At 56.3% G+C, this 16,653-nt stretch overlaps 2 protein-coding genes across 4 annotated transcripts in view; one reads left to right on the top strand and one right to left on the bottom strand.

Moving 5' to 3' along the window:
* The window catches only part of TMEM221 (transmembrane protein 221), a 4,931-nt gene extending 2,069 nt beyond the window's left edge, over positions 1-2,862 (top strand). The window contains exons 2-3 of the mRNA XM_046671241.1: positions 88-173; positions 2,393-2,862. Of these exons, the coding sequence (XP_046527197.1) occupies positions 88-173; positions 2,393-2,862 (556 nt within the window). The remainder of the gene's footprint in view (positions 1-87; positions 174-2,392) is intronic.
* Positions 2,863-10,568: 7,706 nt separating this feature from the next.
* On the bottom strand, positions 10,569-14,334 carry MVB12A (multivesicular body subunit 12A). Of its 3 annotated transcripts, none has more exons than XM_046672306.1 (9): positions 14,034-14,334; positions 13,847-13,945; positions 13,629-13,725; positions 12,436-12,562; positions 11,957-12,076; positions 11,774-11,880; positions 11,492-11,553; positions 11,105-11,161; positions 10,569-10,929 (listed from the first exon to the last, which is right to left on the bottom strand). In XM_046672306.1, exons 1-9 carry the CDS (start codon positions 14,310-14,312, stop codon positions 10,867-10,869), a joined length of 1,011 nt encoding a protein of 336 aa, XP_046528262.1. In that variant the 5' UTR covers positions 14,313-14,334; the 3' UTR covers positions 10,569-10,866. The 3 variants fall into 3 exon arrangements, 2 of the variants coding, with proteins under 2 accessions (XP_046528262.1, XP_046528263.1); XM_046672307.1 differs by having other exon boundaries at positions 11,774-11,877; XR_006890182.1 differs by having other exon boundaries at positions 10,911-10,929; positions 11,105-11,203.
* Positions 14,335-16,653: the final 2,319 nt, after the last annotated feature.

The raw sequence follows: 16,653 nt of genomic DNA, 5'->3' as shown, positions 1-16,653 counted from the left end.
TGGGCACCTCTCCCTCCCCCTCCTCCCCGGCTTTCCCCTACCCACCTCCACCTCCTGAGCCCTTTTCCTTCCTGCTCCCCCCACCAGGGCTGACTGGTTTCTCTATGACTGCCGCCTCCTCAGACACGTGGCCCTCGGCCTCTTCTGCTGCGGGGTCTCCGTCTACTTAGCAGGTGCGTGCTGGGGATAGAACGTGGGGGATAGAACGATAGGGCCCTGGGTTGGGGTGAGAGTTAATGGCCCCATAAGTGGGGTCAGCTCCAGAGTCAGCCTGCCTGTGTTCAGCTCTCAGCTCTGACACTTCTCACTCTGGAGCCTTGCGCAGTTCCCTCGGTGCCTCAGTTTCTCCATAGGTACAGTGGGGATGGTCACTGTCCTGCCCCAGAGAATTGCTGAGGGGCTCGGAGCTAACCCCCGTCAAAGCCCGTGGATGGCTCCTGACCCCATGGGCTTCCACAAGTGGTGGTTGTCTTCAAAACCCCTCCGATCCATCAGCTCTCTACGTTTGGCTCGAACTAAAGTTTCCATGTCCTTGTGGTTTCTGCAGATAGCGTCTCATAGGCTGGCCTTAGCAAGGGCTGTTCTGGTTCCCAATAGCAGGACCTCCAGTAAGCACTTTCCTTAGATCCACGTTCTCTCACCTACATGTGCTCGTAAAGGAATCAAACCATCAAGTTTCTTTAAAGAGACTCCTGACTTCTGTTTCATTCTACTCTTGAAAAATGTGTCGATGGTTCTGCAGACTCGGTGCCGAGTCAGACACACATCCCTGGCAGCCCTATAAACAGCCGTTTTTACTGGAGGAAAAAAGTATTCAGCTGAATGAAAAACAAGAGATTTGCTATTACTGTTTTTTCCTTAGTCCTGCAATAGAGAAATTGAAGTTTAGAAAATATGTTTAAAGTTAGTGCTGAGAGCGAGCTTGGGTTCATTGTGGGGATTTCGTATAAAAAGTGAAGGGAGTTCTGCATAATTTTTGTTGTTTGACTTAATAAAATGCTCTGGACATGGGTTTTTTTACAAAAGAGAGTGGATGGGGTGACTTGTGTATCTGAAAAGATCAGTGGTGGTTGGCCTCAGATGTGGCTGGATCCAGGCACTCGAATGAGGCCATCAGAGTGCCTCTCACTTCACCTCTTCACCTGCTGTACCCTGAGAAAGACGCCTGTGCCTGTAAGTGGTTTTGACACAATGCCTGTGACCTTGAGCCTTTTCGGGCCAACAAAAATGTTGGAGACTTGGAGAATAAAATATCCTCATTCTAAAATACAAGAAAACTCACAAAGGGCAAAAAAAAAGCTAACTATGTCAGCCTCATTAAGCGTTAAATTAAGAATTGGTTTAGCTCCCATTTAGATTCTTTTTGAGGTTAGGTGACCTCACTCAGCAAGAATTCCTGAGCATGTGCAGCCAATCGTCCATTTGTTGCTAACCAGAGCCAAAAGAATAATTATAAAGACGTTTTCAAAAATGTTTAGCCCAAAAAATGTCCTTGGCCTCACTTTAATATGTCAGACATGATGCAGTGTGGCCTCTTCCAAAGCAAGAGTGCGAGCTGCAGAAAGCGTAGAAACAGCCCACGCAGCACAGAGGGGTCCTCGGCAGCCCCGGGCTTCAGTCCCACCAACGCCCCCAGCACTGCAGTGAGAAAATTCCTCCATCCCCACGGCCCAAGCGAAAGTCCCAGGGCTGACTCTGATTGGCTGAGCTCGGGTCATGTGATAGCGCTGCACCAATCATTACAGCCAGGGGAAGCAATGCTCTGATTGGCCAAGCCCCGGACGGTACACATCACTGACGTCAAAGGGGCGGGTCAGCACTCCTAGACCCGCGACACAGGTGAGGGTGGGGACCGGGCCAGCAGTTCTCAATGGGGCTGGTTCTGCCCCCAGGGGACATCTGCCAATATCTGGAGACATTTTTTATTGTCACGACAAGGCAGGGGAAGGATGCTACTGGTATCTGATGGGTAAAAGCTGCTAAATGTCCTACAATGCACAGGACAGTTTCCACTGAAAAGAAGGCTGCCAACCGGACGCTGGATAGGGCACCAGAGAACCAGTATAGGCCACCAACCCTCTTGTTCCCATCAGCAAACTGAGGCCTGAGAGGGGCTGTGATTCATTCAAGGTCGATCACAGGGGTTCAGAAAGCCTGAGATCTGGGTTGTTTCAACTGTGGTAAAGTAGACATAACATAGAATTTACCATTTTCTGGTAAAATGGACATGGATGATGTGTTTGTGGGATGCAAGAGGAGTAGAGGAGTTGATCCATGTGTGTATCATGTTGTATGGTTTTCTATGATTGTCCCCCTGTTTTGGGGAGCTCTCTCAGGGCTTGGGGAGCAAAGGTTTGTAGACTGAATAAATGAGAGCCATTTGTTTCCCCAGCACTGTCCATCTATGCCCTGCTGCTCTTTGAGATCGAGACAGGTGCAGCGGCAGCCTCCATCCTCGGCTTGGGTGCCCTGGTCCTGGTGGCTGTGCTCACCCACACTCTGCTCCGAGCGGCCCGGGCCACCCGCCGTGGCCCCCATGAGCTGTCCCCACCGCACTTTGAAGATGACCCCGTCAACCCTGCTGAAGTCTCCAAGACCAGCCCCAGGGCTCAGCCCCAACAGGGTACCCACCGCCAGACCCCCTACTCATTCTGCCCTGAACCTGGGGACTCCCTCAGACCCACAGTGACTGCCACGGCTCCTACAGACCTGGGGGGAGGCCGGGAGAGCAGCCTGCCTTCAGCCCGCATGCAGCGGACACTGTCAGCAGGCAGGGGGCACTGGGAAGGGGTCACCCAAGAGATGCGCAGCATGTTGGGCCACAGGCCAGGGGGCTCAGGAAAGGACTCAACACTGGTGTAAGCCCAGAGATCAGGAATAGAGACCTGGTGTCAGACAGCAGGAAGGGGACTCTGTAGACATAGGTCCAGGCTCAGCCACAATAGCAATATGATTTGATTTCTCAGTTCACAGCATCCCTGGCTTTTATCCTCAAGGTTGCCTCATGGCACAATATAGCTGCCAGGGCTCCAGCCTTCACCTCCTAACTCAGAGGGAAAGGCAGAGACCAATTGCTGCCTCAGGATCTGTAGGAAATCTTCCTGGGAGGCCTTGGAACCCTTCTGCTTATACTTCACATGGCCACACCTTGCTGCAGGGGAGGCTGGGCAATGTAGCTGACCAGAGAAATTAGTTAGGCAAGAGGGAAGGGTGAGGCTTAGGCAGTGGTTCTCTAAATGTCTCCATCCATTTTACAGATGAGGAAACCGAGGCCCAGAGAGGGCAGTGACTCCCCAGGGGTCCCACGGCCAGTACTGAGCATCAGAGCCAGGATTTGAACCCGGGTCCTGTAACCCCCATGCTGCTGACAGTGCAAGGCTCAGACTCTGCGACTCCTTCCGGGCTGTGAGCGTTTGAAACCTGTGTGCCGAACTCAGAGCCGCCCAGGGCCCCTGGTGCAGCTGGAGGGCTGGACCCAGACTCCTGGCTGTGGGTCCGTGGCTGAGGGCTTCACCACTCTGTGTCTCAGTTTCCTCATCTGTAACGTGGGGACGGAGGCGGGCCCTCCTCCCAGGGCCCGCACGAGCCTTGGTGTAAGCCCTTCTGGGTGGGGCCTGTGCACAGTAGGTCCCCAGTGCATGTCAACCATGCTGCTGTTGGTCAGGGTGCCTGGTGACAGGGGAATGCAGGTTGATGGCCAGTTTCTGGGGCTCCCAGGACTGACAGGGCTTGGAGTGGATAACTAGGAGCCCCAGGGGTCTCCAGGGGCCCTGGTCCCCTCCCGTCTTGCACGACCTACAAATAAACTCCGCCTCTCACTGTCTCCGTGTCACTTGAGCCACATCCAAATGTGCTGTGTGGCCAAGCCCTGGCCCGGGGTGAGGGGTGGGGTGACAGGAGTGGGGTGGGAGGGCAGGAGTGAGGGGCAGGGGTGTGCCCCTGGTATACCCCAGTCTGGGACCTGTGTCCCACAGATCTTCACACATGTAAGTTTCCCCGAGAGCGAGGACGGCCTGGCCCCCATGCCAGCCCCAAACAGACAGGTGTCCCCACAGGTCTCCTGGCCTCCCCTTTCTGGGCCACGCAGGGGCTCTGGTGCCCAGGGAGTGGAGGAGGCTCAGCCACACCGTGGCATGAAGCCCCCTGGTACTCTTCTCGATGGGCAGAGAGGTGACAGTGCCCAGTAGGGACCCAGCTGATCAGATACACACAGGCCTGGGTGCCCCACCAGCCTGGGTCCCGCGAAGCTGCGCAGACCTCCTCCTCGTGGCTGGAGCAGGGTGAAGAGATGGCGTGCGTGAGCGGCCTGCGTGGTCCCGGCGTGGGGCACCTGGTAAGCGCCGGCTCTTGGCGAACACGATCAACATCAGCGAAGAGGACAAAAGAAGAACCCGCCTTCCGTCTGCATCACACACCTGCTGCTGCAGCCAGGCGCCAGGCGCTTTCTTGGCCTGTTAATCCTGGTGACAACCCCATTTACAGATGGGGAAACTGAGGCCCAGGAAATGAGGCTACTCCTGTGAGAGCACATGGCAGCGGCCATGGCTCCCCATCACACAGGGCTCCCAGACAGAGCAGGTGCCCGGGACACCCTGGAGACTCCAGTTTCTGAGAACTTTCTGGAATGGGGCAGGCCCTGGGGACTCTGAGGGTGGAGGAGAGAGGAGGGCCGGGGAGGAAGGACCCTGGTGGGCTGCAGGCGCAGAATGACTCATCTCCTGGGCCGGTCAGGGGCACCAGAAGCTGGACCCTCAACTCCTCGCCAAGGCCAGGAACTAGGGTGGGGTGCCAGGTGTAAGGAGGCCTGAAGGACTGAAAACAGGTGTTCAAAGCAGCCCTTGTACATGAAGCTCACGGCGGCCCTGCTCACAATCGCCCAAAAGGGAAACAGCCCCAGCGTCCATCAATGGGTGGTGGGTGGACAGAATGCGGTCCATCCACACAGTGGAATACTATTCAGCCATAAAAAGGACTGAAGCCCCGACCCGCGCTACAGCGCGGATGAACCTCAAAACATCACGCTGAGTGAGAAGCCGACACACAAGGAAGACACATTTACGGGAAACATCCAGAACAGGCAAATCCATGGAGACTGAAAGCAGAGTAGTTTTGCCAGGGGCAGGGGTGGGGGTGGGGAGGGACTGCTCATGGGCACAGGGTCTTCTCTGGGAATCATGGGAATGTTCTGGGACTAGACAGAGGTGATGGTTGCACAACATCATCAATGCACTAAATGCCACTGAATTGTACACTTTAAAATGGCGAATTCTGTGTTGAGCGAATTTCACTTCAACTAAAAACAAAACAATGTAAGGAGGTGCTCGTTCTCAGGCTCCCGCAGGGGCCGAGGCCTCTGAGTGTGACGCTGCGCCCCTTCCACACCGCCCTGTGCACCGCTCGCCTTGCCCATTTGGTTCCTGCTCACCCTCCGGGGACCCAGCACTGGCGCCCTGGAATGTCAGCGGGGTCCCGGCTCGGGAGGCTGGGAGCACCGCCCGCCGTCCTGACCAAAACCTGCCCGCTCGTGGGCGCTGCCCTCGGAGGGCGCCCATGGGCTTCGCATCTCGGCCAGAACCAGACGAGGTCCCGGGCTGCAGCCAGATGCTCAGGTCTCTGCATGTCCCAGGCCCGGTGTGGGTTTGGTCCTCCAGGAGCTGGGACAGCCCTGGCTCAGGGAACAGTCATGCGACCTGTCACCTCAGTTTCCTTCTGTATAAAATGAGGCGACCTCCCCCACCCCACTGAACACAGCTAGGAGGACCAGATTGGAAAGGGTGTCACCGTCTCACGTGATTCCACAGGCCTGGCAGACATGAGCAGCTGTCAGCAGCCCGGTGTGCATTAGGATGTGGACCAAATCCATCAAAGATGCTGCCTTGGTTTGGGGCCATCAGACCCTGAGATGGTTTCAGGGATGCTGTTCATTTATCTTGGAGGTGACCGCAGGGAGCTCTGGAGCCCTCAGGGGGCACCGATGAGCAGACAGCGCTGTGGACAACCAGGTCTCCATCCAGCTGGGGTCCCAGGTTGCACGCCAGGGCCTCGGGGGCTGGAGTATTTATCCTCTGACCCCCATCAGGCATTGGCTGACAGCTGCTTTTGGAGGGATTGACCCCTCACACTGCTGGTTTTCCCTGGGCACTAGCTCTACACACTCCTGTGGCCCCAGGAAGCCCCACGCAGGGCTGCAGGTACTTGCTGTGAGTGACCTTCATCATGTAGAGATGAATGTGGAGGGGGTGAAGGGGAGGGGGGTACAGACAGCATCTGCTCCAGCTGTGTTGCATTTTTGCAACAGCAGGCATAACTGGGATATTGAAAGCACTTAACTGCACTATTTACAGTTGGGAAGAGCTGTTGACTTTTGGATGGCCATTGTGTCCAAACAGCCTGCCTAACTCACACAGGTATCACCATTGTCCCCTCAATACGACCATGGGTCTGTGTCCTTTACTTCTGCACATAAAGTCTTCTGAAAGTGACAGAATGGAGTTGGGGTCCTCTGTGCTGATGACATTCAGAACAGAAGGCCAGATGCCACCTTGAAGGACATTACGCGATGCAACAACGAGCCTATTTCCCTGAGCAAACTTTTTATTAACACCCTTTAAAACATATTTTGGGTAAAATAAGAATTTGGAAAAGACTTCATGCCTACCATCTTCAGGATGGTTCTAGATACAGTGCAAATTGGACTTAGTCTCAGAGGCAAAAGGGTGAGTGGAGCAAGAATCATATGGATACTACCTGAGAAGCCGGCACATTTTCTCTCCCTAACTTGAATATCCTGTTCATTTGTACCAGTTAGCTATTGCTGCATAACAAATCACTCCACCAGGTAGCAGCTCAAAGCAACACACGATTATTATCTGACAGCTTCAGGGGTCAGGAACTGGGCACAGCTCAGCAGGGGCCTCCTCTTCAGGCGGCAGTCATGGTTCAGCCGGGCTGGGATCTGCTCCACGCTCACTTGTGACCGTAGCAGCATTGGGTTCTGAGAGCCGTCAGCCGGGGGCCTCGGTTCCTTGCTGGCTGTCAGTGGAGGCAACCCTCAGTTCTGCGGTGTGAGAGGCTCTTTGTAGGGCAGCGTGCTTCGTCAGAGCCACAAGAGGGGTCTGTGACGAGCTGGAGGGGTCACGTATGACATGATCACAGAAGTGACGCCCCGTTTCCTGGGCTTCATTCCGTCAGTCAGAAGTGAGTCACTAGGTCCAGCCGACGCTCGAGTGGAGCGGATTACACAGGCCTGAACACCAGAACGCTGTGGTCTTTAGGGACCGTATCGGAAGCTACCTAGTGTCTTCTAAGTTCTGCACACTCTGCCCAAAGACAGACAGACAGTGCAAGTGAAGGAGCAAGAGGACAAAGGGGGAATTTCTACACAGCAGGGGTCAACTGTTTCCAGCTCGCGTGTCTAGGTTGGCAAGAGTGACCGGGATAGCTATGAAATTTGAGCTCTGGGGAGATGAATAGCCAAAATTAAGGAAACTGACAATGCCAAGTGCTGGCGAAGACACTGAGCCACCGGAACTCTCATTCGCTGCAGGTGGGAGGGTAAATTTGTACATAGGCTTTGGAGACCTGCTTGGCCATATCTGTGAAAGCTGAAAATAGACCTCCCCTGCTACCCAGAATTTCCACTCAGGGTATGGACCCAACGGGAACAAGTTTGTGTTCATCAACAGACACGTACGAGAGTGCTCAGAGCAGTTTCACTGAGGGGCCGAGAACTAAGGACAACACAAATGTTCATAACAGGTGAATGCATGAACAGACTGTGGTACATCCACACAGTGGAATATTACTCAGCAATGAAAAAGAGGAGGTGTCTGACAGAGGCAACACCCCAGAGGAATATCACAGACATAATATTGAACAGAATTAGCCAGACTCAGAATACAACTCATTGGGGTATTGCATTTATATCAAGCTCAAGAACAGGCAGAAAAAATGCTGGGGTAGAAGACAGTAGCTTTGGGGTCTTGGCTTGGAGGGGGTCTGAGGGGGTGCTCAAGGCTGACCCAGGTCAGCGCTGCGACCTGGGGGTGGAGCTTGCAGCAGGGGCTGAAGCTGGGCTCTACAACATTTGAAGACAGAGAGTGTGGAGTTTGCCATAGCAGAAGCCACCAGGAGTTGCACCCTCCATCCACCCTGCTTGGACTTCAGGCTGCAGAAACCTTCCAGCTGAGAAGGCCTTTCAGAGCCGGGAAATGTCTTGGCAGCAATCGGCAGGGGCAGCGGAGAGACACAGCTGCACAGGTGTTCTTCAGAACCAGCCGATGAAGTGAGGACCGTTGAGATCCCCACTGTAAAAGATGGAGAAACTGAGGCATAGAGAGGCGAAGCCACTGCTCAGGGTGACCAGCTGGTGGGTGGTGCAGCTGGGACCATGTTTCTCCAGAAACAACCCTCTTGGTACCCAGGCCCCAGTGACACCTGGCTCTCAGCATCTGGGAGCAAAATGCAGGAAGGACGGGCTTCGGCTCCCTCCACCGCAGCCCGAGATGAGGTAAGCTCAGCCAGAGCGGTCAGCACTGATGCCCCCACTCAGGAAGGGTGGGCAGCCTCCATGGGGACCCTCCAGCCCGTCCTGAGGCTGTGCCCAGGCCTGGCAGGGCTCGGAGGGTTGGGACTTTGCAGGCTCAGTGGCTCAGCAATGATGGCTGGTCCAGTCAAACCCGAGGCCCGCCCGGGCCATCCAGCAGCCCCTCGTCACACGCGGACGCCCTGGAAAGTGATCCGGGGCTGGTTTCAGGGTGGCCAAGCAGGTGGCCAGGGAGAACAAACAGCCTTTGCTTCCTGGCCGGATCCGATTCCGCGGCCGGCGCCAGAGCAGCCTGGGCGGGGACCTGGCAGGTGCTGGTTGTGCCCAGAGCGGGGAGGGCTCAGCACCACAGGCCTGCTTCTTCCAAGGTGGCCAAGTGCGTGGGGGAGGGGCTACATTTTGCCCGGTCTCCCCCAACTGACCCCTCCAGGACAGCTCACTGTCTCTCCCCTCAGACCCCAGGGCTGGGCTGTGCCTCCCCCCTCAGGCCCCAAGGGCTGTGCCTGCCCCCTCAGGCCCCAGGGCAGGGCTGTTAGACACAAGTGCCTGGGTGGGTGGTATGTCCCCTCCGGGCTGTGGGACCTGCTCCAGCCAATGAGCTGTGAGCAGAACTTCCATGGCGCTTCCAGGCCGGAGCACTTAAGTGACAGCAGAGACTTTTCTGAGTCTGTCCCCACTGTCTGGTGACACAGTGACCACCCCTTCAGGCGTGTTTCCCCAGCAGTCTGTTGCCCCATGCCAGGGGCACGTGGTGGGGATGAGAAATAAGCCTCAGCCTTTCTAAGCCACGGAGATCTGGGGACGTCCCTGACTGCAGCAGCACCTGGGCCAGCCTGGCACCACGGGCACCTGGGGACAAGAGCCGAAAAGGCAGAGGCAGACGGGAGAAGAGGGTGTGAGCCTGGCCCGGGTAAGTTAACAGACACCGTCCACCCTCAACATTCGCAGATTCTGTATTTGGAAATTCTCCTACTGGCTAAAATTTACCTATACCCTCAGAATGAATACTAAGTGCTTTCGTGGTCCCCGGAGGACATGCCCAGAGCAGGGGACAATTTGAGCCGCCAGCAGCACACGCTCCCAGCTGAGGTGGGAGAAGGCGACGCCCTGCCCTCCCGTCCAGCTCTCTGGCTGCAAACCAGCATCCTTCTCGCGGGTTTTAGGGCCGCGTTTCGTGCATTTCTGTGCTTTTCCTCGGTGACTTTGCATTTAGAAGGGCCCAGGGCAGTGCTGAGTGCTGTCCGGTGTCCCAGGTGAGGAGGCCGGGATGCGTCCCAGGGAGAGTGCAGGGGTCAGGCCTGCCTCCTTCAGGCACCAGCCGCAGCGCCGGGGGCTGCGGGGGGAGCACCAGCGAACCGACAATATGCGTCAAACAAGGCGTGTGGAACGCCACACCGGCAACACAGGTCATGCGCTGACCGACCCCGACGGTGCGCGGAGGCCCGCAGGAACCTCTCCCAGTCCTTCTCCAGAAACCCAGTTTTCCCTAATTCCTAATTCAGTTTTTGCGGCAACTCTATAGAACTTTGTCGCGAATAACGAGAATCGATTGTTAAGTATCCACCGGGCAGCGGAGGAAAAGGGCCGTGCACAATAGCGTGATGGTTAGGACAGCAGGCTCTGGGTTCAAATCCCAGCTGTGACCTAGCCGCCCCTGCCTCAGTTTCCCTATCTGTAAAACGGTGGCAAAACCAGGGCTTCCCCCTGGACTGTGGGAGGACTGAATGGGACGCCATGCAGCAGGGGATGGGGGGTGCTGTCCATACCATATAAACGGTGACCATTACTATTATCCCTGTTACGTGCAACGATGGACGGGCGGGCCCAGGTCATGTCTGTGACCTAGAATCCCAGCTCAGGCACTCGCTGAGCCCCAGTTTCCCTATCTGTGAATGGTTGTCGCAGCAGCGCTGCCTCCCCGCTGATTTCACCGGCTTGCTCAGTGTGCGCCGCCCCGGCTTGTGCTCCATGTGCGTGGTGGAGACCGCCAGCAACAGCGGCCCCACGGCAGCATCAGGACCAGTCACGGGACAGGGCTGTGTTTATTGCCAGGAGGATGCCCACGTGGCCTCCAGGCCCCAGAGAGTTTTGACACGAATGACTTGAAGGCACTGGTTTCATCCAGCCCCCACCCCTGCCCTGCAGGGCCCAGGGGTGGGAAACCCCATCACCAAACAGCCAGGTTGTCCCCTCCTCCAGGAATGCAGCTCTGCCGGGGGAATGAGGGTCCAGAATGCCCTCCATCCCCAAGGTTCCCAAAATGGGGAGGGGTGCGCAGCTGCCAGGCTGCAGGCGTCGGGTGGCGAGGGGCTGGCGAGGTGCTACGAGACGCTGGGGGGCAGGCGGGCAGCCGCTGTCTTCTCCACCACGAAGCCATAGTTGTACTGGGGGAGGGGAGAGCACAGAGTGAGAGAGGGACTGTGGGGGCCCGGAGGATGGTGGGGTGGTGGGGATCAGGGGCTGAGCGATCTCCTGCTCCTGGGAGGTGAGGTGTGGCTGGGGGAGACTCTGTGGCCTGGGTGGGGGGTCCTGGCACCCCATCCTGGTCCCGTCACCCACCTCCTCCTCAATGTCCGCCAGCGACTTGATGGTCAGATCAGCAAAGGCAGAGAAGGCCTGGCAGGCAGGGGCAGGTCAGTCTGGAGCAGGAACCCCAACCTAGAACCCCCATTCCCTCATCTTCACAGAGGGTCCCCCTCAATAGTTGCCTGAACACCCCTCCCCTTCCCGCCACAGCCTCTAGCCACCAGCGTCCAGTTGTCCCTCCTGACGCCCCCATTCCAGGAGCAAGACCCTCCAGCCCCCACCTTGGCCTCCAGCCTCCCCCAACCCAGGAACACGGGCCTCGGTGCCAGGACGCTGGATGCACAGAGGACGATCCCCACATCCTGGTGCCTAGAAAGGCGATGGGCAGGGCAGACTCAGGCTCCTCAGGGCCAGACTCACCAGGGGGCTGCAGCTCTTGCCCTCAAACCGGGGGTGCAGTGTGAAGGGAACCCCATCCATGGCTGAGGAAACAGGCGGGGATGGAGCTGAGGCAGAGGGGACCTGAGGCCTGCCTGCTGCCCACCCCCACCTGAGAGGCCCCCTGAAGGCCCCGCTCGCCCCAGTCTGCACAGAACCGGGGAGGCCCAGGCCTGGTTCCAACCTTGGCCCTGCCCCTTCCGGGCTATACAACTTTCGGCCAGCGGTGGCATGAACCCCACAGTGCCTCAGTTTCCCACTCACCGGAGATGCCATAGAGGTTGGAGGCCTCGTAGATGGAGTCGTTCCTCCGCAGGGTGGACGCCCGCGAGCCCATCCTCGACAGCGTCCGCTCCGGCAAGCCACTCCTGCTGGTGAAGGTGGCACGGGGTGGCTCAGGTCTGACGCCCTCCATGGCCGCCCCCATCCCCGAGCCTGAGGACTCACCTGGGCTGCCCGGGCGGGTCCAGGGAGAGGCCCCTCATGTCCTGGCTGAGAGCTCGGGGCTTGGGCACCGGCCGAGGGACCTTGGCCTTCTTGCACCAGATGGCGAAGCCACCCATGTCCCTAGAGGCGGAGGACAGAGGGGAGGGGCTCTGGCCCAGTGTGCAGCCAGGGGAGGCAGGAGGAAGCCAGGCCTCCAGGAGATTTCTGTTTCAGTGTCTCAGCCCATACCCGAAGCCACACACTAACTCACATTGCTGGGCCCGATCCCCGTGCCAGGCACTTTAGACACCCCAGTGCATTTACTCCTCACGATGAGCCTACGAGACTGGTGCACCTGCCCCCATTTTAACGTGTGGGAACTGAGGAACAGAGAGGTGGTAGAAAGGACAGGGAGACTCAAGGGAGTCCTTGCGGGTCAGAGAGTAGACATGGGAGTTGGAAGGGCAAGGAAGGAGGCCAGGGGCTGGGGGCGACCCTACCCTACTCGCAGGTACCCAGGCACTGTCTTGGTCTTCCCGCTCAGCCGGACGTCAAACACAGCCGTGTCCACAGCCCCCAGGGGCACCAGCCTCACACACATGCGCTTCTTCTTGGACACGGAGGCCTCTGCGAGTGGGGGGCAGGGGAGTGAGAAGAGAGAAAGGTAGGGAAGGGGTCCAAAGATGGTCCCAGAGGATGCTCACCAGGGCGTGGTTTAAGACAGCCACGTGGATAGTGTTAGGGTGGTGGTTAAATCGTGAATGGTATGGCCATAGGAGGGGACTCCACGCAGTCTTTAGGAGCCCTTGGGGCAGGCTCACCTTTGGTGACAGGGAGGAGCATTCATGGGGTGGCCGTGCACACCACAGTGAGTGTGGGTAGCTGTGGAGTCAGGCAGAACTGGGACCCCATCCTGGCCCTCCAAATCTTGTTCTTCCTCAGTCCTCAAATCCAGGGGTGAGCAAACTACAGCCCACGAGCAAAATCCCACCCAAGGTCTGTTTTGCACCACTCAAGAGCTAAGAATGGTTTTACCTTCTGAAAGTGTTGTAAAAAAAAAAAAAAAAAATTTTGCAACAGACACCATCTGGCCTACAAAGCCTAAAATATTTCCTATCTGGCTCTACCGAAAGTTTGCCAAGTCCATTATCAATAGATTTGCTCTGAGAGTCAAATATAAATGACAAGACACGACAGAGGCAGGGAGAGCCAGGTGGTTAGACACCAGAAAAGTCAGGGCTGGGAGGGCAGCAGGAGGCTCGAGGCTCGCAAGCCAGAAGAGGAGGGGCGAGGGCGAGGAAGCATCAGCTAACCCGAGGACGGAGAGAGTGTTCCAGGCAGAGGACGCGGCTGCGCAAAAGTCTGGAAATTAAAAGGAACCGCAGGGGGTTCAGCCTGGCTACATGTAAGGAGCAGGTGTAGCAGGAATAGTAATAAAACAGGCGGCGACTGAATTCTTACTCTAGCACAAGCTGTGCCAATCGCTCATTTTTACGCAGGGCAGGGCACAGCGCCGCGCCCTAGAACAGGGCTCCAAGTGCACAGCCAGCCCTGTCATCACCCAGTGCATGGAGGGCACGGCAGAGGCTCAGAGATCGCGCGCCTGTCGTCCCTCCACTCCCTTCCTGGTCCTCCCCGCAGGGACGCGAACGCCCCCTCCGCCCTCCAACTCCGCCTCCGACGCGGGCCTCACTGGAGTCCAGGGGGTCGCAGACCGGGGAGAAGCCGGGCGGGAGAGGGCTCTTGTCCACCAGGACCTGGATTTCGGCCACCACGTTCTCCTGCGGATTCTGAGGGCGGGGACAGAGCGAGAGTCACCCAGCAGCGCGGACGGCGCGCCTGGCGCAGGGCCCAGCGAATGGGCACGGGAGGTGGCGGACCCCGGGGATCTCGAGGGTGGGCGCCCCTTACCTCCAGACTGCCCAAGAGACTGACGCACAGGAAGTAGCCAGATTTCTGCGCGAAGCTCTTGCCGAAGCTGGCGGGCGTCCCCTCCACGGTGCTGGAGATCTGGGGGGGACGCGGATCAGCGCCCAGCCCTTAGCCGGCTGCGGCCGCCTTGGCCCCCATTCAACCCCCGCCCCCCGACGGAGCTCACCGCGCTGAATCCCCGCGGCGGGGGCGCCGAGGCCGACGACCAGGCCAGGCCAGTCAGCGGCGCCGCGTCGGGCCCGGGCCCAGGATCCATCCTCCGAGCCAAACGCCGAAGGCGGGGGACTGCCTCGGACCTCCAGCAGCCGCCCGACGGCCGAGTGCGGGCAGAAGTCCGAACTACAACTCCCAGACGGCCTTGTGAGGGCCGGGGCCGAAGCGCCGTATGCGCGTGCCCGGAAAGCCACCAGCCAATCGCGTGGGGACATGGAGCCACGCCCCCCATGCGCTACCCAGGCGCGCGGGTGAGCGGCGTTTGTGGAAAACTATCTCGCCGCCTTCTCACGCCGAGCAACTTCCGCCGGAAATATTCCTGCAGAGCGCCGGGAGACTCGCTTGCTGCAAAGCTGAACTACGTTCCCCAGAATTCCTTGCAGCATTAGCGGCTTCTTCAGAAACAAGCTCGTGTTTCCCAGGAAATTTGGGGGAGAAATGTGAAAAACCCGCAATTCTAGTTCTAGGAAGTGATGTTAAAGGAAACTTTCATGGCTTATGCAGCATTTAGTTTAAATAACGAAAAACATGGGCCACCATGAGCCACGAAATCTTGTGTATGACTTGAGGACTTGTTCACAGATACAATTAGTTTTTAAAAATGAGACATCAAAGTATTTAGTATATTGACATACTTTTACACACCTCAGGGACGAAATATGGAAAATCAGGGAACAGAATATTAACTATTCTTCAATATTTTCAGATTTTCTACAATATCATGGGTTGGCCCACCACCTGTTTTTTGTAGGACCCCTGAGTTAAGAATGATTTTTATATTTGTAAGTGATTGGGGGGAAATCAAAAGAAGAATAATATTTAATGACATGTGAAAATTAAATGAAATTCAAATGTCAGTGCCCGTCAGACACAAAAATCCTGGAAAAGACACCCCAATAATGAGATACAGAAATGAACAAACTATGCGTTCCTCTTGAAGTACCCCATTATTCCCACTGCTTAAGAGAAATATTGGTTCACAACTTTGTGAGTTCCCCGGGGGAAACTCAAAACTGGCCCCCATACATGCAGGGCAAGAAGAGATGGAAGAATGAGGCAGACCATTCCAGATGGGCAATAAGCAAGAGAACTTATGTACGAGACTTGTCTTGGGTGGCAGCAAGATGAGCAGATCTCCGTACCCACCTGCCAGAATCTTGAGTTTCTATAGAGGCTTTAACGGGGTCAGTCACATACACTGTCCAGATGGTCTCAATAACACATTAGTCTCTCAAGGCTGCGAACGTCAAGTTGCTCCTGGTATGAGAACAGTGGGTGAGATGTACCTTCCAAGGACAGGGGAGGGAGGTAATGAGCCTCCGATTGCCTGAGCGCAGCTCTAGGGTCAGCCTGGGGTCACATGCTCTTGATGGCCTCCTCCAACACTCCGGCCCGGCCCTCGTGACCTGCTCTTACACTCTCACCTGGTGCCCCGCCACCCTGCACTGTGCCCTGAGTGGTCAGCACAGGGTTTTATTAACCCGGAGGTGGCTTGTTTGGCAGCTATCTGGCCGCACTGGAGACAGGTATCGCAGCAGCAATAGGGGCACGTGCTAGAGAAGACACAGATTAAGATAATGATTCCCAAAATAAGGAACAATTTTTTCCACCAAGGGCTCCATGACCCCAACCACTGATTTATCAAGTCTTCCAGGCTGTGGGTCGAGTCACTTGTGTCCTCATGTGCTTTAATAAAGATGACACATTAGCAGACTCATCTGATATGAACACAATGTTCTGCTTGGATAATGGCACAGGTGCCCCCTTGTGACGTTTAAGGCCATCCTGTTTTGGAGGACAGTGTTTGTCACTATAGACGTTTCAGTGTTCAGTAAGGAGAGGCTTTGTTGGCTCATTTAAGGCTAGCTGGGTGAATTTAGTAAGGGCTTCCATGTGTGCTATAACATCACTCAGGCCAACACAGGGAACGAGGACAGTGGCCAACTGATTGTACCAGTGGAAAACAGAACGTGCCCATCCAGCCTTGAGGAGAGGGAGGTTGGCAACTCTTGTTACCACAGGGCAGAGTCTCCCCTGTGTCCAGGGAGAACACAGGGTGCAGTGGCCTGACCACCCAGGTAGAAGCCATGGCAAAGATCTGTGCCATAGAACCACTGGGTCTCATCCAGGGCTACCCAATAAGTACCTGGCCAGCATGATCAGTGCCAAATCGGTCACTGCCCTTTAATGTGACAGAATGACTGCACAGTTCTGGTGATATCCATCCCATATCCCTGGTACAATTAGATTGGTTCTATTTAGAGTGGTTTTTATCTTCCCAATGTCAATTTAAAAAGCAAATTTACCTGTTATTTTATCTCAGAAGGAGTTTATTTAGAAATAGCCAAAAGAATTGCAATGTGGGATGTGCACGCTCTGGCAGACCACAGGCAAATCTGGACAGAATGGAGGGGAGCTGCTTTTACAGAGAAAAAGCGGGATGGGGGGGCTGTTCTAAAGGAAAGTCAGTTGCTGGAAAGTAGTGGTTCAGGGCAGCAACAGCTTCTCATTGGCTGAGCTGCAGCATTTCTCATTGGCTGAGCTGTGGCATTTCTCATTGGCTGAGCTGTGGC

The sequence above is a fragment of the Equus quagga genome, chromosome 9 (genome assembly GCF_021613505.1).
Source record: "Equus quagga isolate Etosha38 chromosome 9, UCLA_HA_Equagga_1.0, whole genome shotgun sequence".
Classification (NCBI taxonomy): domain Eukaryota; kingdom Metazoa; phylum Chordata; class Mammalia; order Perissodactyla; family Equidae; genus Equus; species Equus quagga.
This window is presented reverse-complemented; position numbering and strand designations above follow the sequence as displayed.